This window comes from Phascolarctos cinereus, unplaced genomic scaffold (genome assembly GCF_003287225.1).
Source record: "Phascolarctos cinereus isolate Bilbo 61053 unplaced genomic scaffold, phaCin_HiC Scaffold_4;HRSCAF=312, whole genome shotgun sequence".
In the NCBI taxonomy this organism is placed as follows: domain Eukaryota; kingdom Metazoa; phylum Chordata; class Mammalia; order Diprotodontia; family Phascolarctidae; genus Phascolarctos; species Phascolarctos cinereus.
The window spans coordinates 319,828,810-319,856,083 of NW_027555847.1; the positions used below are offsets into that span (position 1 = coordinate 319,828,810).

A 27,274-nucleotide genomic window follows, 5' to 3' on the forward strand; every position below is an offset into this window, starting at 1 on the left:
CCTGCTAACTGTCCTGCTAACTGTCTTGGTCCATAAACCACAGATAAGGTCCAGGCATCTGAAGTAACGTTAGCGAAACATCAAATGTTGCTGATAACTTTGAGATGATGTTGGATATGTTAATGTATAGATAACTGAAACCACAGATCTGGTTACCACATACTCCAAACCAAAGTATACATCCTAGGATATTTACTTACAAGAAGAAGAATGCTTACAGAAATATCAACAGGAAATTTGAGAGTTTCTTAAGCCTATCTAAAAAAATTCTACATGGCAAAGATGAAATAATTCCCAAGCTTCCTACATTCTCTCTTATTTAGCTTAGGCTCCAATCGGCAAATCACATCTCAGAGAATCTCACCCCTAAGCATATTCTCCCTTCCTATTTCTGTTCATCCATTCACTTACCCCTTTCGGATTTGGGATTAGCCTAAGAGGGCACCAAGCAAGAGGTTTATTTGTTTGGGTAGCAATTCCAAGATCAACCTGAGCCAATTAGGAAGGCTCCTGGTTAAAAGAGTGAGCTTTTGATATCTCCACAAATGGAAGGCATCATATTGATGATGATGATAATGATGAGGATGAGGATGAGGATGTCCAGATCTAATTTCTGATATAGGGAAATCTTGGTGGAGAAACTCTTTCGCCATCAGTAAAGATCAGCAACCTCTGCATCCATTCTGCTACTGATAGTTTTAGACTTGCCTGGGGCACTGAGAGTTTAAGTGACTTGTCACATGTTCAAAACCCAGTATGTGTCAGACTTGAATCTGAGTATTCCTGATTTCAAGGCCTGCACTTTATCCACACCATTCTAACTCTCACAAACATTATAGGGACAGAAAACAAACAAAACAGCAAAGGCACAAAATATTACTCCCCCTGCCAAAAAAAAGGTTACAAAGACCCCAGTTATCAGTCATAAAATGTCTATTCCTTAGATTCTAAGCATGACTCAAAGTATTTGTTTAAAAGTAGCTATTCCATTTTCCATTGTGGAATGAAAAATTATTGATTTTTTTTCCAGTTGCCCACAGAGAAAGGCAGTGACCCAAGAGTCTCCAAAACAGAAAGGTCCAACATAAACCAAAATATTCACAGCAGCACTTTTTGCAGTAGGAAAAAGTCAGAAACAAAATAAGTGCTCATCAATTAGGGAATGTGGCTTATGAATATGGTAGGATGAGCTATATGAGGAATTTAGGGAAAAAATGAGAAGATCTGTATGAAATGAGGCAGTGAAATATAGAGAACCAGAATAGCAATATGCCCAATAAGTACAACAATAAAAATGCAAAAATTAAAAAAAGCATGCAAAACTCTGAATCATTGAAAAACCAATTAATGTTTCCAAAGAACAGAGAATAAAACATAACTTGGTCTTCTAAGAAGGAAGGTAGAGAACTATAAAGAAAGAACACTATCACTGGCAGATGTTACCATATTATTTAATTAAACTCTTTTTCTTCAATATAAGAGTTCAAATTTTTTTTTTGCATTTTGAGTATATCCAGAAATGATTGTGTGATATTTTTAAAAAAGCATCAGCAAACCTTATTTTTCTAAAAATAAAAAATCAAAGCAATATTAAAACCTCAGCTCTCATCACTATTATTATTAAACAGCAGAAACCAGATTCTTATGTTTTATTGGCCAGATTTGTGATCTATGATTTTATCAGTGAAGGAAAACTTCCTCCATAGGTTCTGCTTAACATTTTCTCTGTAAATTATAGTCTTACAGCATTACCTAGGGTACTGAGAAAGGACTTCTCTACGGTGACCTAGACAGTATTGACAGAGGATGGTCTGGAACTCAGGTCTTTCCAGATTCAAGACTGGTTCTCCGTCCACTATGCCAAGCAGCCTCACTCTTAAACAACAAAACCAGAATCTCCATTTGCTGCCTTAGTATAAAGTTACCTGCCTACTTACAACAGGCAAATATAAGCTTATGCCAAGAGCCTAGGATGAAAGAAATGCTTTGAATTCATTTTACTACTACTTCAAGTACCTTCACTGGAGAACTAAAAAAAAAAAAATTTATAAATACACATACACTTATTTATAAGAATGATAGATTACATTCAGGAATTGGCCCTAAAAATTGCTTAAGAGTTACATTTTCAGGTCAATAAATCTAGACCTTTTACTTGAACTATCAATTTCCCTTCACTCCACTGATATTTCTTTCATCTTTCAGATCTCAAAAATTGCTGTAAAATCTCTTGTTTCATCGTAATTTATGACATAATTCATCCCAGTCTCATGTTTCATCAATTTAACAGTTCTAATTGCCTTATTATCTGCTCCGGTGCAGTAGTAAAGCCTCTGAACATTTAATTTACCTTACCAACAGGAAAATGCTATATATCTCAACCTTAAGAATATTACTTCTACCTCTTTGGTAAGAAGTGGCATGAAGAACTTAAGCTCTCTAGAAAGCCAATATCATCTATCACTATTTAACTGTTTGTCAATGTTTATGCCTGTCTCAACTCACATTTAATGGAGCTTTTTATTGTTGTTTTCCATTGTAAAGTTTTGAACACATTTAAATGTCATTAATTCCCTTCTGAATTTACTGACATGTATATCAGAATCTTGCTATCTGTGGAAACTCTTTGCCAAGTTTACACTGTTTAACAAAAAAAGACCCAAAGAAAATACAGAAATCTAAATTCCAATTATGGAAATATTAGCCTGTGAATGGTTGCATGTGTTGGTGCTGAAGGAGTTCTAATTTCATACTAACAAGTCTGTCTTCGGTGTACATGCATTCTAGGATGTTTGAATAAATAAAGAATAAAAGCAAAGGTTTTCCTTTCTAGCTCACTGACGATGTGATTGAAAGAAAGAATACAGAACCAATGAAAACCACCAGTATTTTCTAACATCAACAATTCAGTTATATAGTTTTGTGCTTTCCTAACAACAACCCAGTGAGATAGACAACAGAAGCATTATCTCCATTTTATAAATAAGAAAACAGACACTGAAAGTTAAGAAACTTGTTTATGATCACACAGTAAATAAATGTCTGAGGTAGGATTCGACCCAGATCTTCGGACTCCAAGTCTAGCATTCTAGCAATTATGCCACAATACCTCTCACATCAGATAAAAAGCTAATCTGACATAAATTTAATTTCAAAGCCAGATGTTAGCATGATTCTTCCCTTTCAAATGTTTCCTTCTTCCTAGTTTCTTCCCTTACTCCTTGTACTTTTTCCCTCATTGAAATTATAGCAAAGGCTCCTGGGAGCTTTAAGAAGAATCACAAAGTGGGGAAATCACCAGATTTGGAGTCAGAGGACACGGATTCAAATTCTGCCTCTAATATTTACTATCTGCAAAACCTGGGCAAGCAATGCTCCTCAGACCTCAGTTTCCTAATCTATAAAAGGAGGGAGGGGAGAGGATTAAATGACCTCTAAGGGCCCTTACAGCTCTAAGTTTATTATCTATTATCTATTAATGTTTCAAAACCAGAAGCAAGGTGACCTATAATAGTATAACATTAAAACAAAAACATTCCAAAAACCATTTACAAATAGGTTAAGTGGTCAAAGAATAAGAACAAATATCAAATGAAGAACTGCAATCCCATGAAAAAAATGCTTCAAATCACAAACAACAAAAGAAACACAAATCAACTTACCCAACCAACCGGCCAAGAAAACAAAAGATGGGAAAAGACAACGTTGGAGGTCAATGATAAAAAAAAAAAAGACCAATATATAAAATGTTACATGATATGTAGTAGTAAAGAACTGGAAATTAAGTAGATGTCCCTCTACTAAGGAATGGCTAAAAAAGCTGGTAAGCATAAATGTAAGAATTAATGAATATAAAGAATAAAGAGAATAATGGAAAGACTTACATGAACCAATGTAAACGGAATTAAGACCAGAAAAAAAATACAGAAAATTACTACAACCATGTAAGCAGAACAACACAACAAATGAAATGGAATGCTTTGAAATTATAATGACCAAGCTTAGCACCAAAGAAAAGTTTACGAGAAGGAACCTTCCTCCCTTCTTTGCAGTGTTGAAGGACTGCAGAGTGCTTAACTTCATATAATGACAGACTTTCAACATGTTAGTTTTGCTGAACTGTTTCTCCTGCTCTTTTTTGTTGTTATAAAAGATACCTCTCTCAGACAGGGAGAAGAATTCACTGGAAAACTCATGCAAAAGTAAAAGGCATCAATAAAACTGATTTTTTAAAAATTCCTCATTATAACTTTCAACACAGTGCACTATCTTTTATACTGAAAATTATCTTGCCTCCAAGAAATAGATTTAATCAAAGCAACTTCTGCCATTAGCTGGGTGAGGGTAGGAAGATCAAACACTTCTCTGCCTCTACCAAGCAGACTCTTTTCCTCTCTTTCCTATTACCTTCTCTCTTCTACATTGTTAGAACCTAAGCAATTGAATTTCCAAGTGGGTAGAGGAGGCAGAAACCCTCAAATAAGCCAATTTTTAGTTTCAAAAATGCCACAAAGTTGTCTGGATGTCTCAAGAATGAGTTGAGATCCCCTATTTGTCTTGCTTGCTTTCACCTGCCACTCATTGCTAATGACTACTTTCTACTATGCTGATCTCTGATGCTCCCAGCAGAGAACTGAGTTGCTTCCAGCTGGTGATGATCCTTCAATAAGTAATATTCACCATCTCCAAGATGTTGCTTTCTCTTTACTTCCAGCAGGGTCTCCACAGATCAAGACAAAAGAGTCTCCAACGTCTGGCAAAAGTTACATATCTTTCCCTGCAGTGCAAAAAGACAACAGATTCCATCCCATTGAGAGAATTCCTTTTGTCATAGCTCCTGTCAATCTCTGAACAGAGACTTACCTGGAGCAGGGTCTCATTATTGCCATTCAGCTTCCCAAGTTCCTATCATGTTCTATATTCAGATATGATTAACTGAAACACCACCACCCTTTCTACTTTTTAACATTAAGGTAGGGCATGAATTTCCCAAGGATGCTGCCCCATTGACTGACAATGCACCCCACTTCTCCCTTTTTATTCTCTCCCTAAGCACTTGGGTGGGATTATTCAAATCACGAATTAATGGAGAATGCCTAAATTTAGACCCCCCAGAGGACATCAGTTCAATACAAGCTCTGATATTTTTACTCCTGACATTACCAAATTTACAGATGACACAAAGCAGACACAACTACCCAGTTGAAGATCTTGACAAGCAAACACACTAGGCTAACTTTATTAAGATTACATTTTATAGGCCCAAATACAAAGTTTTATACCTGGGTTCGAAAAATCAGCTTCACAAGAACAAATGCAGAAATGTCTAGATTACAGTTTATCTAAAAAACTGTAGGTTTTAAGGGCCTGCAACCTCAATGAGTCAAGAATTCATTATGGCAGTCAAAAAGCTAACGAGATCTTGGTGGGGGGGGAGGGGGGGAGAGAGAGAGAGAGAGAGAGAGAGAAAGAGAATGAGAATTAGTATTCAGAATGGGAGAGGTGACAGTTAATCTGTCATCCATCCTGGTCAAAGCATATCTGGAATACTGTGATCAGTTTCATGGCACTGAATCTTAGGCAGAACACCAATAAGCTGAAGATTGTTCAGAAAAGGGTGACCAGGATGATTAAGATCAAATCAAATGAGGACTGGTTGAATGAAACTGAAGGTAGGGAGGAAAACAGAATGGATTCTGATACAGAATTCTAGCCACCAGGTCATGTCTTGCTAGGTATTCAGTAACTGCTAATTTTGTACAGCCTGTGTTGATGTGTTGTCCCTGCCATTTAATTGCATAATTGTGTGTGTGTGTGTGTGTGTGTGTGTGTGTGTGTGTGTGTGTCTATTACTAAACATGGACCCCTCTATGATAACGTTTCTGTAGTTTTTGGTGGCAGTGACTCGGTCGTCAACTGCTATAATAATCCACACTACTTCCATACAGATGACTCAGCCATTTGTTCAACACTCGATTGTTGACATTTTGTTGGCTGAATGCATATGGATATGATCCATGAAGGGCCTTTTTATTTCTCTCTTGAATCTTAGTTGTTTAATAGACTGTATCCTGAATTAAGTCTTTTTAAAAATGTTCTCTTTGACAAAGCCAATGGTATGTACTTGTTATCAGCCTTTATTATTGCTTAATGAAGTTATATCTGCATTTTTGTAGGGTTTTGACCTGTTTGTAATATGCTTTAATAATTTTAATCAATTTTCTCCATCCTTTCTGTCATGTAAGAGTTAATATTCCTATAGTTTCTTTAGACTGATAATGAATAGCTAAACAAATTATAAATTAATCTAATGGAATACTGCTATGTTAAAAGGGAAGAAAAACGCAATACAAAGAAGCATGGAAAGATACGAACTGATGCAAAGTGAAGTAATCAGAGCCAAGAAAACAGTACACACGATAACTGCAACAATGTAAATAACCACCACCAAAAAACAATTACAACAAAATGTTGTGGAAGTACAAAGAACAAGCTGTTATATTCATGTACCACAAGCTATTTTTAGCTTGTCCAAATGAATGGTATATCTACCGTTTCTAATTCTTTGCTGCTATAAGAAGTTCTGACATAAATATTCTGCTGTATGTGGGACTTTTATTTCCATCTATAAAGTAATTCTTTGGTAGTTTGATTGGTGTGGCACTGAATAAGTAAATTAATTTAGGTACTACTGTCATTCTGGGGGGCAACTAGCTGACACAGTAGATAGAGCACTGGGCCTGAAGTCAGGAAGACCTAAGTTCAAATCCAGCCTCAGACACTTACTAGCTGTGTGACCCTGAGCAAGTCACTTACCCTGTTTGCCTCAGTTTCTCATCTGTAAAATGATTTGGAGAAGGAAATGACAAACTACTCCTAATATCTTTGCCAAGAAAACCCAAAATGGGGTCACAACAAGTCAGACACTGAAAAACAATGAAAACAACAAGACTGTCATATTATATTGGCTGGAATGAACAATAAATATTTCTACAATTATTTAGATCTACCTTTATTTATGTGAAGTGTTTTGTAATTGTGTTCATCTATTTCCTGTGAGTGTCTTGACAGGTAGACTCCCAAGTACTGTATACTGTCTACAATGATTTCATTTTTCTAAAAATTATTTATTTATTTTTAGTTTTCAACATTCACTTCCATAAGATTGAGTTCTAAATTTTCTCCCCATCTCTCTCCTCCCCCCACCTCAAGATGGCATGCAATCTGATATAGGCTGTACACATACATTCATGTTGAACCTATTTAGTCATGTTGTAAAGAAGAATTAGAACCAATGAGAGAAACCAGGAGAAAGAAGAAACAAACAAAAAAAGATATCAAATAACATGCTTTGATCTGCATTCAGACTCCATAGTTCTTTTTCTGGATGTGGACAGCATTTTCCATCATGAGACCTTTGGAACTGTCTTAGATCCTTGCATTGCTGAGAGGAAATGAGTCTTCTACAGTTATTTTAAATGGAGCTTCTCTTTCTATCTGTGTCTCTTGTTACATAAGGAATCTTTCCGTAAAGCAAATAATTCCCTAATTTAGAACTTATCTATTCTCTAAATAATAGATTTTTATGTCAAGTTTGCTTAATGAGTTATCAACAATGGCATGAGTTTACATGATTCCATTTAACCCTCACCATAAACCTGTGAAACAGTGCTGTTGTTCAGTGGTGTCTGACTCTTCATGACCCCATCTGGAGTTTTCCTGACAAAGATACTGGAATAGTTCGCCATTTCCTTCTCCAGCTCATTAGACAGATGAGGAACTAAGCAAACAAGGTTAAGTGAGTTGCCCAGGGTCACACAGCTATTAAGTGTCTGAGGCCAGATTTGAACTCATGAAGATGAGTCTTCCTGCCTCCAGGCCCAGCACTCTATCCACTGTGCCACCTAACAGCCAGCAAAGTAAGTATTCTACAGGTATTAATACCCTCCTTTTACAAAGGAGGAGAAAGAGGCTCAGAGGAGTTAAATGATATGCCCATCTTCTTATGGCTAATGCTGTTGTTGTTTGTCCTTCCCTCTCAAAGAGGACCATGACCTCAGGGAGGTGATGCCATGATTTGCAAGTGAATTGGATTTAAGTGAGGTAGAGCTGTCCAGAGTCATCAGCCTCTCACTCTCTCTTTCCGAGCCTTCTGCGACCAGATCAGGATGACTGGAGAAGGCCCCAGATGCAGTTTTAAGTTAAGGTCTTTCCCAGGTCTCAATCTGTCTGAGACAACACCCATTCAGTAATTAAGGCTAGGTAGGAAATGAGGCCAAAAAAAAAAAATCAACCTGGGAGGGGAAGACCCTCAGAGTTTCTGGCCAAAACAGAAACAACTGCTATTTACACTCATTCTAAGCCACCAAAATCCAAACAATGACCAAGTTGAGGCTTGTGTTGGGACCTACTGATGGCCAATTAGTGAGAGCCAGTGATTTAGGTTTAAGGCATGGTCCTTAAAAAAAAAAAAATCTAGCCCATAAACCTCCAAATATCTCGTGAGGTTTCAGCAATCAAAACGTATATTCCTTCAGGCAGAGCACCTGCAGGTATGAGTATGATTCACTATGTGGACAGAGGGAGAGGAGGGAGGGAGGGAGGGAGGGAGGGAGGGAGGGAGGAAGGAAGGAAGGAAGGAAGGAAGGAAGGAAGGAAGGAAGGAAGGAAGGAAGGAAGGAAGGAAGGACACACTAATGACTAGAACATGGTATATGAAGGGAAGCAGAGTAAAATAGGGTTAATCTGAAATTTAAATTGAAGACTTGGCTGACTTGGACAGAATGGGAAGACAGGGCCAACGTGACAGCTGTGCTGTCTTTAAGTATTTGAAGCATTATCATGAGGAAGTGCAATGAGACTCCTGACTACCACAGATCATCATAGTGTATTAGAAAGACTACTTAGACTACTTGGGCAGCAGTGTAAAGTATGGATTGGAGGAAAGATAGAATAGTGACAGGAAGATCAGTCATAAGGTAGCCTAACAGTATCACATCTCAAAATATGCAACAAAGCAGTAATCAGAGTACTGGTTAAAAAATAGTGCTGGGGGGGGGAGGGGATCTAGGTGGCACAGTGGATAGAGCACCGGCCCTGGAGTCAGGAGGACCTGACTTCAAATCCAGCCTCAGACACATAACGTTCACTAGCTTCATGACTCTGGGCAAGTCATTTAACCCCAACTGCCTCACATAAAAAAAAAAATAGTGCTTGATCAGTGGAACAGATTAGGAACACAAATGAACTATAATAGCCTAGTTAGTGTTCAATAAACCCAAAGATTCTGGCAACTAGAGTAAGAATCCACTACATGACCAAAACATGCTAGGAAAACTGGACAGCACATAACACCTCATACCATTTAGCAAGATAAATTCCAAATACATATATATCTATAGCTAATAAGGGTCAAAGGCAGAGTCATCCCTAATCCCACTATACCATAATGCCTCAACTTGGCCAATTTCAACATATAGCCCAAATTCCAAACAAAACATAATGCTTTTTTAATTTTATGACCCTTCTTAAATTTTGTTCAAAATAAAGTTATACTCATTACTTCTAAATCTGTTCCTATTTCTGACTTTGATTTTTGTGGCACCACTACTCATTCTGTCTTTTTAAATACCAGTTTTTATCTTTGGAAATAAGAATTAAATGAGAGGGGGAAAATCAATTAACACCTCCCATGTCTATCCCTTCTTTTCTTCTACCTTTACTACCCTAGTTTATCCCCTTCAGTCACCTATATATTGCAAATATGCAATAGTACCCTAACAAATGAGTCTTCATTCTTCTAATCCACTTACCTTCCCCTTCCCTCCTCCCCCCATTTCAATGAATCCTTCATGCTATTGCAAACTAATATTCCTTACGATAGCCATGTCACTCCTCTGCTCAAAAATCTTCCATGGCTTCATACTGCCTACAAAGTATAATCTCCTGTATCTAGTAATTAAGATCCTCTACACTTTCTGGCACCACGTGACCTTTTTAACCATCTCAAGTCACTTCCCTCTACACTCTGTCCTGAATGTTCTCTGCTTTCCCCACCTTCATAATTCTGCTCACACCATTCTCTATGCCTGGAATATGTTTCTTCTGCTTCTTGATTTGATGAATTCCTACCTATATTTTAAAACTCAATTCAAATCCTACTTTTCATTAAACCTTTCATCACATACATAATAACTTCTCCCCAAGGATTTCATGTAATGATGCACATTATTATAATTAGCTATGTTGGTCTTCTTTCCCCAACAGACTGTAAGTTTCGTGAGGATCAGGTCTGTTTCTCTGTTGGATTTTATGTTTCCCTCAGAGTTTATTTAGTACAGAGGTTTTATTATTAATATTGTTGTTGTTATCATTACTATTATTATTAGCAGTAGCTTTAATAAAGCTGGATTTAATAAATATCTATTCGGATGAACTCAATCACAGATTAAATGTTTCATTTAATAAGGCATTACTTTAGCTAAAATATTTTCATTAAAATAGAAAGCAGGCCCTAAATTATTTCTCATTACCAATTTATTTAATAAGGGAAACCTGCACCATTTAAATAAAATTTTAAAATTCTAAATAAAAAAGTTGCAAATTACAAAATGTTTTTAAAGTAATTCCCTTGACAGATCATGTTCAAAATTAAAACAACTGACACCACAGGAATACAAGTGAAAGCAATAATGTACCAAAAACAATTAAAAATAAAAGAATATTAAATTAGGTAAGTACAAAACAAGAGTTTAAACTAACTTCAGGGTGGTTTCAAATCCACCCATTTAAAATTTTCTTCCAATTCACTACTACTTTTTAGATAACAAGTCACTATTGTTCACTTGTTTTCAGCTGTATTTGACTTTTTGTGACCCTATTTGGGCTTTTCTTGCAAAGATACTGGAGTGGCTTGCCACATCCTTCTTCAGCTTATTTCACACATGAGAAAACAGAGGCAAACAAAGCTAAGTGACTTGCCCGGGATCACACAGCTAATAGGTGTGGGAGGGCAAATTTGAACTCAGGAAGATGAATCTTCCTGACTCCAGGCCTGGCACTCTATCCACCTGTCCCCAACAAGTCCTTACCTCAAACATATTAAAAAACCTAACAAGACAGCCTATCACCTGTATTTCAGTTCCATAAAAAGTAACTGTGTGGCCAAGAGAATAGTGGGTCCTCAGGTTCAAAAAGTTATTTTATTTAAAATATTATTAAATTTCTCAAATTGAGGTTTAAATAATGTAGAAAATATGGAATAAACGAGAGCAAAAATGAGAGTGGATTTGGCTTTTAAGTGAAATTTATTTAAATCATCAAGAAGACTCAATTTAAATCATTTTCCCCTGCAAAATATATATATTTTTCCTTGCTCAACATAAAATCAAAAAATTTCTCACTCAGCAATTTGGAACTATGGCCAAAGAGCTATCCAACTGTGCATACCCTTTGATCCAGCAATACCAATATTAGATTTATCTTCCAAAGAGATGGGAAAAGGGGGGCAAAGGACCTAACTATACAAAAATATTTATAACAGCTCTTTTTGTAGTGGCAAAAAATTGGAAATTGAGGGGATAATCATCAATTGGAGAATAGCTGAACAAGTTTTGGTATATGATTGTAATACAGCAATACTGTATGATGATCAACTATGAATGACTTAGCTATTCTCAGCAATACAATGATTCAAGACAATTCCAAAGGACTCACGATGAAAAATGCTACCCACCTCCAAAGAAAGAACTGATGGAGTCTGAAAGCAGACACAAATATATTTCAGAATTTTTTGCTTTTTTTTCCTTTGGGTCTGTGTCTTCTTTCACAACATGACTAATATGGCAACATGTTTTGCATGATTAAAAATGTATAACACCTCAAATTGCATACTATCTCAGGGAAGGGGCAGGTGAGGGAAGGAGAGAGAAAATTTGGAACTCAAAAATTTTTTTAAATGAATGCTAAAAATTGTCTTTACATATAATTGGGGAAAATAAAATATTACTTAATACATATACTAAAAAAGAAAAAGGAAAAAAATGTCTTACTCATATAGTAGTCATTTTCCTAGTATGCACCAAGAGAAAATATATGACAAGTTAGTAAGAGTTCAACAAGATTTTTTTTGGGGGGGGGGGTAAGGCAATTGGGGTTAACTGAGTTGCCCAGAGTCACACAGCTAGTTTTAAATGCCTGAGGCCAAATTTGAACTCAGATCCTCCTGACTCCAGGGCTGGTGCTCTATCCACTGCGCCACCTACCTGCCCCCAGATTTTTTTAAAATGAAATTTGTATTAATCACAATATCTACATACATTTGAAAATAGTGAAATGAGATTATTCAATTTATAGAAGATATGTTTGCTTGTTTATTATGTTGAATGATGCTGCTATGTAGGATTCATAGATTCCTTGCAAAAACTCCTCGTAATACTGGGATTCAGCAGACTGGGAACCACTGATCTAAGAAGTACCACAAAAGAAAAACAAACTACTAGAAGGCAGTATAGTTTCCCATAACTGGCAATAGCTGCTATTATAAAACACTTAGCATTCTCCAGAGATGGCTACTACTTTAAACTTCTTCATCTAAGGTTTTTATTTCTAATTTTATATGTAGAAGCTATGAGAAAAAATGGAATTTTATTTACAGTAGTTCATTTTACATAAAACAACTATTCTGTGAAGTGAGGGATGCCTGTAGGTGCTATTAATGTCTTTACGCTTGTTCACTACCTTTTTAATAATGAGCATAATCAAATATCCAAATCAGATTTTCAGCAGTTAACTTTAAGACATGATAATGAATCCATAAACTAAATATAAATATCTCTTATCAAACAGTGCTGCATTTTTCCATTATTTCTAAATAAGAATAGGAAATAGAAACTTAATGTGTCAAAGCATCATTAATTCTCTGTGGTCACTGAAAAAAATCATTATCTACTCCATGGCTTCCAGTACCAATGATATATCAAATCTCTATTTCAAAGCATTATCAAGGCAACAAATTGTCATTCTATTAATTTATACATTGTTGTGTAACTTATTATCTGTATCATTCATCCTAAAATTTATACTATTCTCTACAACATGCTATCAGCATCTTCAATGTAAATAGCTTCAAAGCAATATCAATTTATATTAAAAGCTTTAATTTTAAAATTACTCTGAAAGCATAAAACACATGAAAACCTGTATATTAACCCTTTTGAGCCTTATAAGAGCAGAACATGAAATGAAAATGTAAGTATTAGTCTAACCTAAAATTCTGCATAAAGATCTAACTGAACCAAACTAAAACATATATTTAAAGTCTGAGAGGGTCATCATTTTTGTGTATTAAGTTTTCTGAGTGAAAAACACAGAATAACAAATAGATGGATATCAAATCATATGTTACCACTTCTATTATGATTTCAAAGATATAGTACCATTGGTTAGCCCTAACAAGTAGTTAAAATCCCATCCCAAATCCAAAAAAATTTAATGAAGTATTCTGTTGATGTACAATGAATGCATGGATGTTTAATTCTGCCACGGAATTCTGTAAGAAATCTGGTTAAAAAGACACTCGATATGATCTTTGTATACCAATTAAAATCACAAATACAATTAATTTTATTGTTTTAGGAATTCATGGACTCCTAGACCACTTTTAAGGTCCCTGTTAGCTCTAAATCTATGATCCTACAGTGTTATTATCCAAATTTTTAATGCAACCACACCAGTTTCCAATTATCCAGATACTGAGTGAAACTCACCAAGCTGTTGAAGGCACACAGAGAAATGGCCATAAGAGTTCACCTATTTATCAAAAGCTATCTCTTTAAAAGGCTGATGTCTATTAATGGTTTAAAACAGCACAGTAGGGGGTTAATGTTTGTTGTCTGACTCACTTTCATCAGTTTAAGTACCCATTAGCCCTCATTAGCATAGGTGCTCCACTGGTCTTTTGAAGTCTATTTCAGCTCTAGCCTGGCAAGGAAGGTGGACCTCTTTCATAAGCCTTGAAGATTGAAGTTTTTCTGCTTGCTCAGATCAGCAGAAATTAAAGTGACATTTCTCAGAAACTGAGCCACTCCTTTCTTCTTATAAGTTAGATAAAGGGCAACTTATGTTTACTGGATGGAATGCAAAATGACTTGTTTACACACAAAAATTTAAAGTTAGCTTTCACTATATTCATTACTTACACTTTGGCTATCATAAGATCTTAGATTTAGATATCCAATATTCTCAATTTATTGGTGAGGAAACTGAGGCACAGCAAAATTAAGTGACCTGATCAGGGTAACACCATCAGCAACTGTCTGATGCAATATTCTAACTCAGGTCTTCCTAACTGCAACTGCAGTGCTTTTACTGTACCACCTAGCTTTCAGGATGCAAAAACATTTAGCACCTACTGACCAAGGGCCATTCCCAAACAGATACATGAGGAATAAGAATTATCAGTAAATACAGAGGAAAATGGTAACATGAGAAATGAAAATTAAAATGACTCAGCTTTCATTTCATGTCCACTGAATTGTTAAAAATACAAATAATCAGTAATGGAGGGGCTATGGGAAGTCAAATACTAAATTACTCTTGATGGAATTGTGAATTAGTCCAACCATTCCGTAAAACAATTTAGATTTATTCAAGAAAGGTCACTAAACTCTTCGTATCCTTTGATTCAGCAATCCTACTTCCAGGCATAAATCCCAAGGAGGTCAAAGACATAAAGGAGGGTTCTATTTATACCACAATATTCATGACAGCACTTTTCTGGTAGCAAAAAACTGGAAACAAAATGGGAACTGAATGAACAATTTGTGGCATATGAATATAATGCAGTTTTACTGCACTTAAAAAGTGAGGAATTCAGAGAAACAGACTTACATAAGCTAATGCCAAATAAACAGAACCAAGATAACAAGATATAAAATAACAAATAAAAACAACACAAAACTGCAACTGAGTTCAGAATAAATGCAGCATACAACACGTAATCCAGAAGTCAGACGGCTAGACAAGACAGACAGGCATATACTAGTAGCTGTACTGACTGGTTTGTTTTAATTGTTAAAAGGCAGAGTCCTGGGGCAGAAAGGAAGAGGATGTAGGAAAACTGTTGTAATTCTCTAAAAAGGCAATAATAAAAACAATTTAATTAAAATTTAAAAAAATTAAAAAATCCTAACTGGATCCTTTTAGAACCACAAAGTTGTGAAAGTCCTTTAAATTTCATAAGAACAAATTAAATACATATTCATCTCCCTGGCCTTATCCTACCTTTCCAAACTTATTTCATATTACTCCCCTCTAGGGGTATCTATGGTCAGTGTGGTCCAGCCATACTGACCAATTTGTTGCTCCTCACACCCGGGACACTGCACTTTGCATTAGGTAATGCAAAGCTATGGAGATGCGTCTTTTATCCCTGGTGTACTCTCCCTCTTAACTTTCTCTTTAAATGCCTAGCTTCCTTAAACTCAAATACAGGACTGCTTTTTCTATATGAGGACTTTCCTGGTCCTCCCAGCTGCTAATGTTCTCCCATCCAAGATTATTTTGTAAGAGTTTTGTATATACTTATATACGTACATGCTATCTCCCTTATTCGAATGTAAGTTCCACGAGGGCAGTGAATGTTTCACTTATTTTGTCTTTATATCCCCACTGCCTACAATATAGTAGATGCAAAATAAATGTTTAACTGATTGAAAGTTTAATTAATATACTCCTCTTTTATGATTTCCAAAGATGAGTGAAGCATTTTTTTTTACAGTAATAAGAAATTTAAAGCCACATGACTGTTCCTACATTTTCTTCATTTTTTTTTAGGCCCAAAAGTTATCATGAAAACACATGGAATAAGGGGCCACAATAAACAATATTGTTTTATTCAATGTAGAGAAATAAATGTAAATTATTGTTTCTGATTGCAAAGCACTTGTAATTTCAAAAGATCGAAAGGTTGTTGTTTTAGGGTTGCTGGGAAGAGAGGAGAAGAGGGGGAGGAGAATGTTCAGCTTTGCCTTAGAAAGACTGATCTGGCAGCAATGTAGAGGACAGAGTTGTGCTGAGAGAACCTGGAGGGAGAGAAACCAATAAGGAACCTACCAGTCTAGACAAGAGGTAATTAGGGCTTGAACTATAACAGCAGCAATGACAATGGAGTAGAGGACAAATACAAGAGAGATTTCAGAAACTTGCCAGGACCTGATGACTAACTAGATATGGGGTGACTCCAAAGATGACTCCAAGGTGGCTAGGAGAATCACACTGTCATCAACAAAAAAAAAAAGGGCTGTCAGGAAAAGAAGCTGGTTCCGGGCAGGGTGAAAATAATGTTTAATCTTGAACATTTTAAGTTTTATGTCCTGTCAGAACACCCAATTAGAGGATTCTAGCAGACAGAAATGTGGAAGTACTGACCACACTGGGAAAGTAACTTTACCTCTCCAGCCTTAACCTTCCATGTCTGTAAAATGAGAGGGTTGAGATAGTCTCTAAGATCCCTTCTAACATTCTGTGATCTATGCTTTGAGGTCAGGGCTGAATGTGGTAAAATGGAAAGAACCTTAACTGACATTTAGTACATTTGTAACCTTGGGCACTTCACTTAACCTCTCTGGTCTCAGTTTTCTCATCTATAAAGAGGACTGGACTAGATGACCCCTAAAATCTCTTCCAGCTTTAAATCTAAGACACTATAATGTAGATTGTAAGCATCTTAATAGAAGTGAGACTTGCAGCTAAGGAAGTAGATCAGATTGTTAAGGGAGGGAGTACACAGGGAAAAGAGCACAAGACTAAGGCCAGAACTTCTGGAAAGGAAGAAACAAAAGAAACAGAAAAAAAACATAAAACGATAGGAAAAGAACAAGGAGGGTTCAGTATCAGAGAAGTCAAGTGAGAAGATATTAAAGTGCAGCACAGTTTATGAAGATGAAATCTCAATAAAAAGCTACTGATCTGAAAATTAGCAGCCACCTTCATGTATACAATATTACTAATGTGATGGAGGCAGAAAGTAAATAGAGGCAGCAAGTGTAGATTACTGTTTGATATTCATAAAAATAGCTGTCCCAAACTCTCTGAAAGTAGAAACCAAGTATTATCATCACTGTATTACCCACCTAGTACTCTGCATCTAAAATAGCACTTGACATATGCATTCAATATAAGCTTCAGGGGAGGAACCTTCTCTCCCAAGACAGACAGGCACCTTCTCTGCAACTTACAGTCTTGCTGCCTAAGGCACTCAAAGATTAAATGCCTTGCCCACCCTCAGAGAGCCAGTATTTGTGTCTGAGGCAGTTTCTCCATAGAAAATATATGATGATATTACATATGTGTGTGTGTATATATATATATATATATATATATATATATGTAATGATATATCATTATTTCATCAATATAGGTTTATATTAGAGGAAGGCTGACAAGGAATATGATTAGTCAGTAAATTCATTAAGCATATGGATATATATGGTTTCTGAACATTATTTCCATCAAATTCCATCAAAATTCCATCAAATCAAATACATATAAACTAAGGGAAAAGGAAACTCCTTAAAACAAGTAGCTTAAGAACAATTTTTAACTTTTATTTTTATTTAATATTTTATTTTTCCTCAGTTACATGTAAAAACAATTTTTAACATTTGTTTTTAAAACTCTGAGTTCTCTCCCCTCCTCCCACACCACTCCCCCCCTCCCCCAATGAGAAGGAAAGCAATTCAATATAGGTTATACACGTAAGAACAATTTTTTAAAGTAATATAGGCAACTTGTTACCCCCACAAAGTTGTTCAGACAGACTCTAGAAGAATTTGTATGGCAATGCCTCATTTAGCCAGGGCTGTTCCCTGTAGATGAGTTTTCTAAATAACTTATTTTATGTTACCCTTTAAAAAAACCTAAACTTTTTATAAAACGATGGAAATTCTTCTAAAGTATATTACATAGTACTGTGTCTTCTTAAATAGAGAATACTGGATATAATCAGCAAGAAAATTCCAACATTTGGAAATAAAAGCAAGTCTGCTACCACTCTGGCATGGCAAGAAACTTTTATGTCTCTCCAGTGTTCAAATGAAGTCATCCCTACTTCATTCTTTCAACAGCAGTAAGGGTCATCATCATAATATTGATTTTTTACTGACTTGTTAATAACCCTAAGTAGCTATAGAGCTCTCTGTACCTATGTTGAATGGAACCAAACCATTAAGCCTTGTGAATTATTTTGCATTCTTTTAAAATGGTTTTCACTGTCAGACTAACAGCTGTCACTTTTTATTCTTTGTGGCAGTCAGCATATATGTCTCTAAAAAGCTCTTCCTGTATCCCCCTCTTTCTTCACACAACCCAAATCCACTCTCCAAGCCCACCCCCGATAATAACAACTGCTTCTAATATTTGTTGAACTGCAAAAACAGACAACCTGGATTGTTAAAACTCTGTGCAAAAATATGCTGAGAACATGAGCTTTAGTGTATAGTGCTTATATTAACATCTCTTAACTTCTTCTTGAGGTCTTTTTTACTTATTTCCTTTATTTATGGCTATGATTCAGAAAAGTAAGATTACACTTAAGTGACCTCTTGTAAATTCACCAATGGTAAATCCACAACAGGTTACTGGGAACATTCAACAGTATATCACTAACCCCTAAGGACTGTTTCATATAGGGAAAAATCTGCTCTCCTACAAAATGTTTCTTGTTGCTACTGTCATGTATGAAATACTGGGCTAGATGGCCCACTGGCCTGACCCAGCATAGCATGTCCTATGCTCCTATATCCTGAATATTTAAGATTATCATTACCTGAGAGTTTAGGATTATTATAGTGCTGATCTTCTGGTCAAAAAAAAAAAAGTAATAACAAATACACAAAGAGGCAAATTTCAATTTCCATGTTGAAAATTTTGAAAGCTCCTAAGCAGTGCACATTCATAAATGAACCTTAGACTTCTCTCTTTTGAGGTCAAATAGATAGCTACCTGTCATTTATAACTCTTAGCCATTATTCCTCTGCTTTTTCTTCTATCAAGTAACTGTTGAACAAAGAGCTAGTAAAATGTTGATATCATTCCTTTGCTTCAAGCTAATAGTGCTTTAGACCTCCATTTTGAGGAAGCAGATAAATTACTCAAATTTCAAAAATACTGAGCCAATTTTCAGAAGTGGAAAACTGGTCACCTTAAGGTTACTTCATCCCACAGCAAAGAGGATGACATAAATAAGGAGAGCAAACCAGAGGGCTATGCCCTCAATTCCAAAATGATGCTGTCTACCACATTTACATCTAACTTCAAAAAAGGGGGTGAGGAGCAAGTGAAGAAATAAAGACAGAGAAAAAACTACTTGCATAGCTGATTACTTCAGATCACTGATTAAGAGCTTGAAGAGGTCTTGGAGATTATCAAGTCGAATCACGGTCACGTTTTCCTTTTTTAGGGAAATGTACATATTTGCTTAATAATGTGAGACTTGTACACATTTGTATTAAAAGAAGTTTTAAAATTTACATTTTGTTACTTTAGTAAATATTTCTGAACAAAAAAACTACAATAAATGCTACATATGCCACACACATCTTCAGAATATGAGCTGTACAGCAGAGGTAAAGGTATAAACAAACTTGGGAAGATGCCACAGTTTGGGAAAGGTGGTTTCTGAAAGGGTTGCTGTACAAAAATCAATACAATTTCCCCACAGGTTCATGCTGTAAAATTCTATAATCAAGGCTTGTAGATCTGCAATTATGGTACGTCAGCTACATTTAAACAAGAGTGTTAAAAGATTGTTAAAGTTAAACTAACACAATTGCAATGTGAATTGTCTTAGTCTCATTCTAATCTACTGATGTCACTTTCATTTAATCAGAGAGAAACTATGGGCCCATGTCAGTGCTATTTCACATGCCCTAACACTGTATGTTCACATTAGATTTTTATTTGTTAGCAATACAAAATGGCTATGTAAAGATATATTTCAGAAAGTTATTTTTCATCTATTCATTTATTCAGCAGTAGAACATTTCAACTGACTTTACTGTAAAATAAGTTGGTTTTAAAGTGATTAAAGCAATCTTTTGTATTAACTGAATGAGTGCATTTTTTCTTAGAGAAAACTTTCATAACCATACAATGACCACAAAAGTAGTAAACCACTTAGTTTTGGAAAATAATAATCCTACTTCAGAGACCTATAGACATGAGTAGTTTATTCAAAACTGCATGTCAACAATTAGTGTAAATTCTACATTTTTCTTCTCTCCTGGAGCAAATTTCTTTATATCACAAGATCATATATTTAAACGTGGAAAGGAACTTAGAAACCATCTAGACCAATATGCTCATCTTCTGGACAAGGAAACCGAGGCTCAGAAAAGCTGAGTGATTTGTCCTAGGTCACACAGCTAGTGTTACAGCCATTATTTGAACATATGTCTTTTTGATTCCAAATCTTTCCATTCCAACACAACAATTTTCCTTTATTATGTAGCTTATATAAAAAAAATACAAAATGTGCTACACAACAGTTATAAAAGGAAAAGGCTATTTATAATTTACAATAATGCTGGACACTGTTACTTAAAAATTTAACATGAGCAAGATATGGCTTCTATAACTGTATATAGTTCTCCTACAAGGAAAGTAACAAGCTAGGAAGACTCCTTGAAGAAGTAAGCTATAGGAACTATAATATATCAGAGTTAAATGACTTCCACAAAACAAGCTAAGTGAACTTTCATGACGTTAGAAGGCAGCTGCCAGAAGCAGAAGACCACTACTTTTCAAGAGGCATGTATTACCACGAAACCAGGTATAAGGGCAGCTAGGTGACCCAGTGGATAGAGCACCGGCCCTGGTGTTCCTGAGTTCAAATCTGCCCTCAGACAAGTGCCCTTTGACACTTACTAGCTGTGTGACCCTGGGCAAATCACTTAACTCTGTTTGTCTCAGTTGCTCACCTGTAAAATGAATTAGAGAAAGAGATGGCAAACCATTCCAGCATCTGCCAAGAAAACCCCAAATGGGGTCATGAAGAGTCAGAAATGAGTGAACAACAATTCCTGGAACACTGATCAGAGGACTCATAGGGTGAAAATCACAAACCATCAAAGTTGGAAGGAGCCTCAGTAGACATGTCGTCCAACCCCATACACAAAATAAATCCCCATTACAACATACTTAACAGGGTCACCCAGTCACTTCCTAAAGCTACCTAAGGAGGGGAGGCCATCACCATTGCCTCTCTAGGTAGGTCATTCCAAACTCAGACAACCTTAACAAGAAGTCTTTTCTGACAACAGAACTAACTTTGCCTCTTTTCAACTTCTACCCATTGTTCTTGGCTCTCTGGGGCCAGACAAAACAAATCACATCCCTCTTCCATGAAAGTCTTCCAAACACCTGAAATAAGCTCTCATGTCCCCAAAGCCTTCTTTCCTTCAGCTGACTTTGGTTCAGTTCCTTCGAGTGATGCTCACATGGCACGGACGGAAAGCTCTTTACCATCCTAGTTCCTCTCCTCTGGACACTCTCCAGTTTATTAATCTCCTTCTCAAGCTATGGTCCCCAGAACTCAACCCAACATTCCAGATGTAGTCTAACAAGGAAAGAAGACTGTGAGACTATCAAGTTTTTAAAATAAAAAAAGTCTAGTACTCTAGTAGTAACTGTTGTCCTCCTAATACAGCAAAAGCCATGGAGACTGAGATAAAAGAGTTATAATTTCTGCTTTTCTACTAACTAGCTGTGTGACCTTGCACAAGTCACTCCCAAGGCCTCAATTTCCTTTTTGGTAAAATGAAGAAATTAGACCAGAACAAGGATTTCAATTCTCTTTATGCCCCAAAGTCCCTAGGTTCAGTTCTGAGCCCTATTTATTCAGTCCTCTTTTTTTTTGCTCAGGTGGCTATGTAATCAGTTAAGTAAACTTGCTGAAGAAAAAGATTTAGATAGTAACACTACAAATAGATTTTATAAACTTCTAAACGCAAATGAAATTGGAATTTGAAACCACTACATAAGAGCAAGCAATAGACAGGCTTCATCTACCAGACATGCCATGTTCAGAAGTGCATTTGGTGGCACAAATGCTTTGTAGCAACTAATTAAGTTTGAGCCCACTCTGCCCAAAGACAAGGGTGGGGACAGTATGCCTCCAGTTCAGGGAAATATAATTATATTTCTACATCAATGACACCAGGCGGGGTGGGACAGAGAGAGAGACACTAACTGTAAGTGGTAATTTATATTAGAGAGAACATACCAAAACAAGATTTGCACCAGTGGAATTAGAGAAAACACCATAACTCATTAGAGTAATACTTCGAATCCTGAGGAGATATGTAGCCTCTGGGGAATTAATTCGACAATGATAGCAGGAGTAAGGACAAGGATCCAAGAGTTTATATAAGCTACACCAGTCTTATTAACCAGTATACTACAAGAGTCTTAACCACGTTTTCTCCCATCTCTGTATCTCTCTGAATATTTAACATTGTACTTTGTACAGAGTATACATTTAATAAATGTTTGTTGGTTTTGGAGCACCTCCAAAGGACAATGACCAGAATGATAAGATCACTTTGGTGAAAGGAAATGGGTCTCTTTAGTCCAGGGAAGACATGACAACTCTCACTGAAGAACTTTGTATTTGAAGGACTATCTTATGGAGGAAGGATTTGATGTATTCTGCTTGGCCTCAGAGGATAAAAGTAAGAAGCTATAAAGAGGCATATTTAATTATGATGTGAGGGAAAATTTCCCTATTAATTAGAAATGTCCAAAAGTGGAATGAGTTTCCTCACAAGGGATCCTCTGCACCAGAATCCTTTCTTTATTTCAGCCTTTTATACTTCTCTGCTGATCCATCTAATAGATGCAAGAAATTTCAACATATGAATTTGCTATGTGACTTTTGTTCTACATGGCTTTAAATTCTCAAGCATGCAGTAATTTAGGAAATGACTGGTGAGGACAATAGTTAAGACAAAAATCCCCTTATAACACTAGTACAACCAAAACAAAACACCTAGGCCATGTTATAAGGGTAAAAAAAAGCTGGGAAGATGATGTAGCAAGGATAGTATATAATAGATGGACCACCAGGATGGATTCTATGAAACTACAAAAAACTAACTGGGACTGAAAATTCAATGAAATATGCAAATGGTCAAGCATATGCATAAAAGTTTATTTTTTTGTTCCACTGATCTACATTCTGCACTTACATTGTAATTAATAAATAAATGGTAGCTTCGAATATAAATGTTATAGTAAGGAAGATGAAGTAGAAATCATGATATATGCTGAAGAAATATCTTCGCCCAATGTATTTAGAATTTCTACAATGAGGTCATGAGTTCCTTTAACATCTCATATATATTAGATATGACCAAGAGTATACAGTTCTTGTCTACTTGGTAACTAAAAAGTATGCTGGAATTTTTTAAGTCTGTTGTTGGAAATTACTGAATAGATAGCTATATCCTTAATTAATCATTTATCCAGGTCACAAAACTTTAAAAATATCATTATTTTTCAGTGTTTATTATCAATTATTTGGAAACACAACCCACTTGACCCTTTCTCTCAGATCTTTTCTATCAAGTACCAATGCTTTGGCATTACAAATACCAAAAGCAAGTCCAAACCTCGTAACACTTTTACCATACTTTAAAAGCAGTCATCAATATTTTTGTCCTGTATAAAGGAAATCATATATTGATTTCAAAATTTTGTTACTTTAAAGACAATTTTTAAAGTTTGCTAGTTATTAATTAGTGATTAGATAAAGTTATCTGATATAAGGAAAGCATGAAAATGCAAGAGGCAGCTTCTTGAAGTCTGAAAAGACCTGGCTTCAAGTACTGACTCTGATAGACATTAGCTATATCTGACTGTAAGCAAGTAGTCAGTCAATAAACATTTATTAACTGCCTCCTCTGTTCCAGGCACAGTGCTAAGCTCTGGAGATAGAAAAAGAGACAAAAGACAATCCCTGCCCTAGAGAAGCTTACAATCTAATGGGGAAGACAACATGCAAATACATACAAACCAAGCAGTACACAGAATAAATAAGAAATCATTAAAAGAGGGAAAGCACTGGAATTAAAAAGGGATTAGGGAGGACTTCCCATAGAAGGTGAGATTATAGTTGGGACTTAAAGGAAGCCAGGGAGGTCAACAGTGAGAGAAGAGAGAAAGTACGGCAGGAATGGGGGACAGCCAGAAAAAATGCCTGGAGCCAAGAAACAATAAAAAGAACTATCACATAAATTCTTCACAGGGATGAAATCACAAATACAGATGGAAGAGAAGTCAACAGAATAAGCTCACTGAGGGCAGGGAATGAATGATTCAATGCCATCCCTGTATCACAGGATCTGGAACACAAGGAAATGTCAACAGAATTTTAAGTACATTAACTTTCTCCTATACAAGACTTACTACCTTTCCCACCTTTGAATCTTTGCATAATCTGTCTCATAAGTCTTGAATAGGCTCTTATCTCACCTCCAGCACTGCCCAACAGGACTGGACAATTGAGTTCCCAGTGGGGCAGCTACTACTACTCAAAAATTGTTATTTGTCCTTCATTCTAGAAGAGTGCCAATGACATCATGAGGATGATGCCTTGACTTGCACATCATTGGATTTAAGAGAGGCAAAATTTTGCAGTCATTTGTTTCACTCTCTCCTCCAGAGCCACGTGGGTCTAGTGGCAAGACACACATCAGGAAAACTGGAGACAGCCCCAAATGCAGTGGGAGACCTTGGCTTTTTTAAGCTAAGGCCTTTCCCAGTTTGTCTGAGGCAACACCCATTCAATGATTAAGGCTAAGTAATAAATGAGGCAAAAAAGAGCCTCTTCGACCTACTCAAAAAAAAATAATAATAATGAAGGAAAGATATGAATCACAATGAAGAAGGAAAAAAAAATCTTTGCCAACAAAAACCCATAGACAGGATGGTCCACAGGATGACAAAGAGTTGGACTGAACTAAATAACATAAACTCCTTGAAGGCAGAAGCTGTTTTATTTTTGTCTTTGTATCACCATCCTAGCATGGTACTTGGCATATTCCTTAAACACTTGATTCATGGATTGACTGAGACTATGATAAAAGGCCTGCATTATTACTTGAGTATTGTTAATCTAATACCCAAAAAGTTTTATAGTTTTGGTCTTAAAAAATCCTCCCTACTCTTAATTTCAATATAAATACATGTTAGGCACCAACCCCTAAAACATTACTTGATCAGTTTTATATGGAGTCCTTCCTTCCAACTGTTCAAAGTTCATATGGCCTATTTGTGCCAGACCTGTAGCAGAGCCTTCCTAGATCATACTGGTCTGATCAGTAGCAGTACCATGACCTGAACACAGTGACATCATTTTGGTCCTCATTGGGATGAAGGACAACTGACCATGAGGAACATAATTTATCATTAAAAAAATCAGTATTTGTGTATATGAAGAATTCTATCTCAAAGTGGAAAACACTACTTAAGAACCTAGGTAGATGAAGCCTCTTGCTGCTTCCTAGTAAAGTATTCAAATGGTTCAATGCCAAGGTGTGGTAAGACCACAGTAATTACAACTTAAATCAATGAATTTACATTTATTTTCCTTTCCTTGTCCTGCCTCTTCTGCCACGAAGTGAGCTGGCAAAAGGTTGGCACCACAAGTAGCAATGCAGATGCCACAGTGATCTCCTTTCCTTGCCAATAATGGGGAATAAATTGTGATTTAACAGATCATGCTTCAGAACCCACGACCTTTTCCACAACTGGTTGACCTTTTATCTTGAAGTGCACAATTAAATAGTGATCTTAATAGTTTGGAACACGTAACAGGATTCTACCAATACTGCTGCATCCCAAAACAAAATTCACTTTCCTTTGGCTGCTAGTTAAAAAAACCTTCCCACAGGACAGAGGAGCAGAACACGTGTAACACTGTACCTAAGAGCAGATTTGGGGGGGTAGGGTAGTCGGGAGAAAGAAAACAAGTTCGGGAGACGCTCTGGAAGTTAACCCCCAACTCCTCCAGGCCCCAGCAAGGAGGGGCAACAAAAGGCGGTCATCAATCCCATCCTTGGGTTGTGCACTCCCTAGACTTCCTCGGGCCCATCTCAGGCCGGCGGCGAACGAAAGTTAGCAGGCATCCTAAAATTGGGCCACCCCCCTCGGCAGAACTTTCTCCCAAGTTCAGAAACAGAGGCATGTGCAGGCCCCAATGCGCCCAGGGTGCAAAAGAGACGCGCTCCGGCCTTCGGGAGGCCCCGACCCCCCCCCAGCTGGGGGCCGAAGCGGAGGCCTCGAGGACCTCGTCTGCCAAAGAGGGGGCTCTGGATCCCCTCCCCGAACCCCTCCCCGAGGCGCTCCCGGGCGCCCACCCCGCCGGTCGGCCCCACCCGGGCCTCGCGCCCAGGGCCCCGCACCCGGGAGGGGAGGGGCGGGACGGGGGGGGTGCGGTGCGAGCCTCCGTGCCTCCCCTCCGGCCGTCCCCGCCCCCGGGTCACCGCCGGGCAGCTAAGATGCCCGAGGCTCCGGGGAAGGCAGTCGGGCCCGGCCTCAGCCCGGCCTCCCCTGGGCCGAGGCGGCCCAGCCGTGACGGAAGCGAGAAGGAAGATGTCGGCACTTACCGCTTCACGACGCCCGTTTTGATCTTGATCTGCCTCACGCGAGGATCAGCCATGGTCCCTCACTGAGCGCTGCTGGCGGAAGGAGAGCAAAAAGTCGGAGGGGAGGAGACCGAGCACGCTGAAACCAGTTATGTCCGCTAACCCGTGGGAGGCCTCCTGTGCGCATGCGTTGGTCCGGGCGCGGCCCGCGATCACTCCCTGCGCGGCCCCTCCTCCTTCCTTCCCGCCCCCTCCACCTCGCGTCTGACCAATGGGAGCCCGGGGACAGGTGGAGCAGTCAGTCAGGCCCCTCCCTTCCTCACTAGCCAGCCCTTTCTCTACTCAGGTGGAGTGGTCTGCGCTGGGTGGAGCAGCCCCAGCATCTGTGTTTCCACTTCTGGGGTGTCTTTGGCACTTTCCCTCTTCCCAGATGGGTTGAGTTGGCGGATGCTATTGTTCTGTCTATAAACCGAGTAACGTAGAAAACTTTTAAAATGATGATTTACATTTTCAGTGTCCGGGGACCAATGGCAATAGATGCATTTTCATATGCTTAATAAATTACTTGACTATTTGCTATTGTTAATACGTTTATTTGTAACATATACTATATTACTATTATATTATTA

At 37.3% G+C, this 27,274-nt stretch overlaps 1 protein-coding gene across 1 annotated transcript in view; it reads right to left on the minus strand.

Moving 5' to 3' along the window:
• Positions 1-26,841, minus strand: part of TBCA (tubulin folding cofactor A) — a 97,430-nt gene extending 70,589 nt beyond the window's left edge. Inside the window, exon 1 of the mRNA XM_020998456.2 lies at positions 26,667-26,841. Within this exon, the coding sequence (XP_020854115.1) occupies positions 26,667-26,719 (53 nt within the window). The 5' untranslated portion in view covers positions 26,720-26,841. The remainder of the gene's footprint in view (positions 1-26,666) is intronic.
• Between the last annotated feature and the right edge of the window lie 433 nt (positions 26,842-27,274).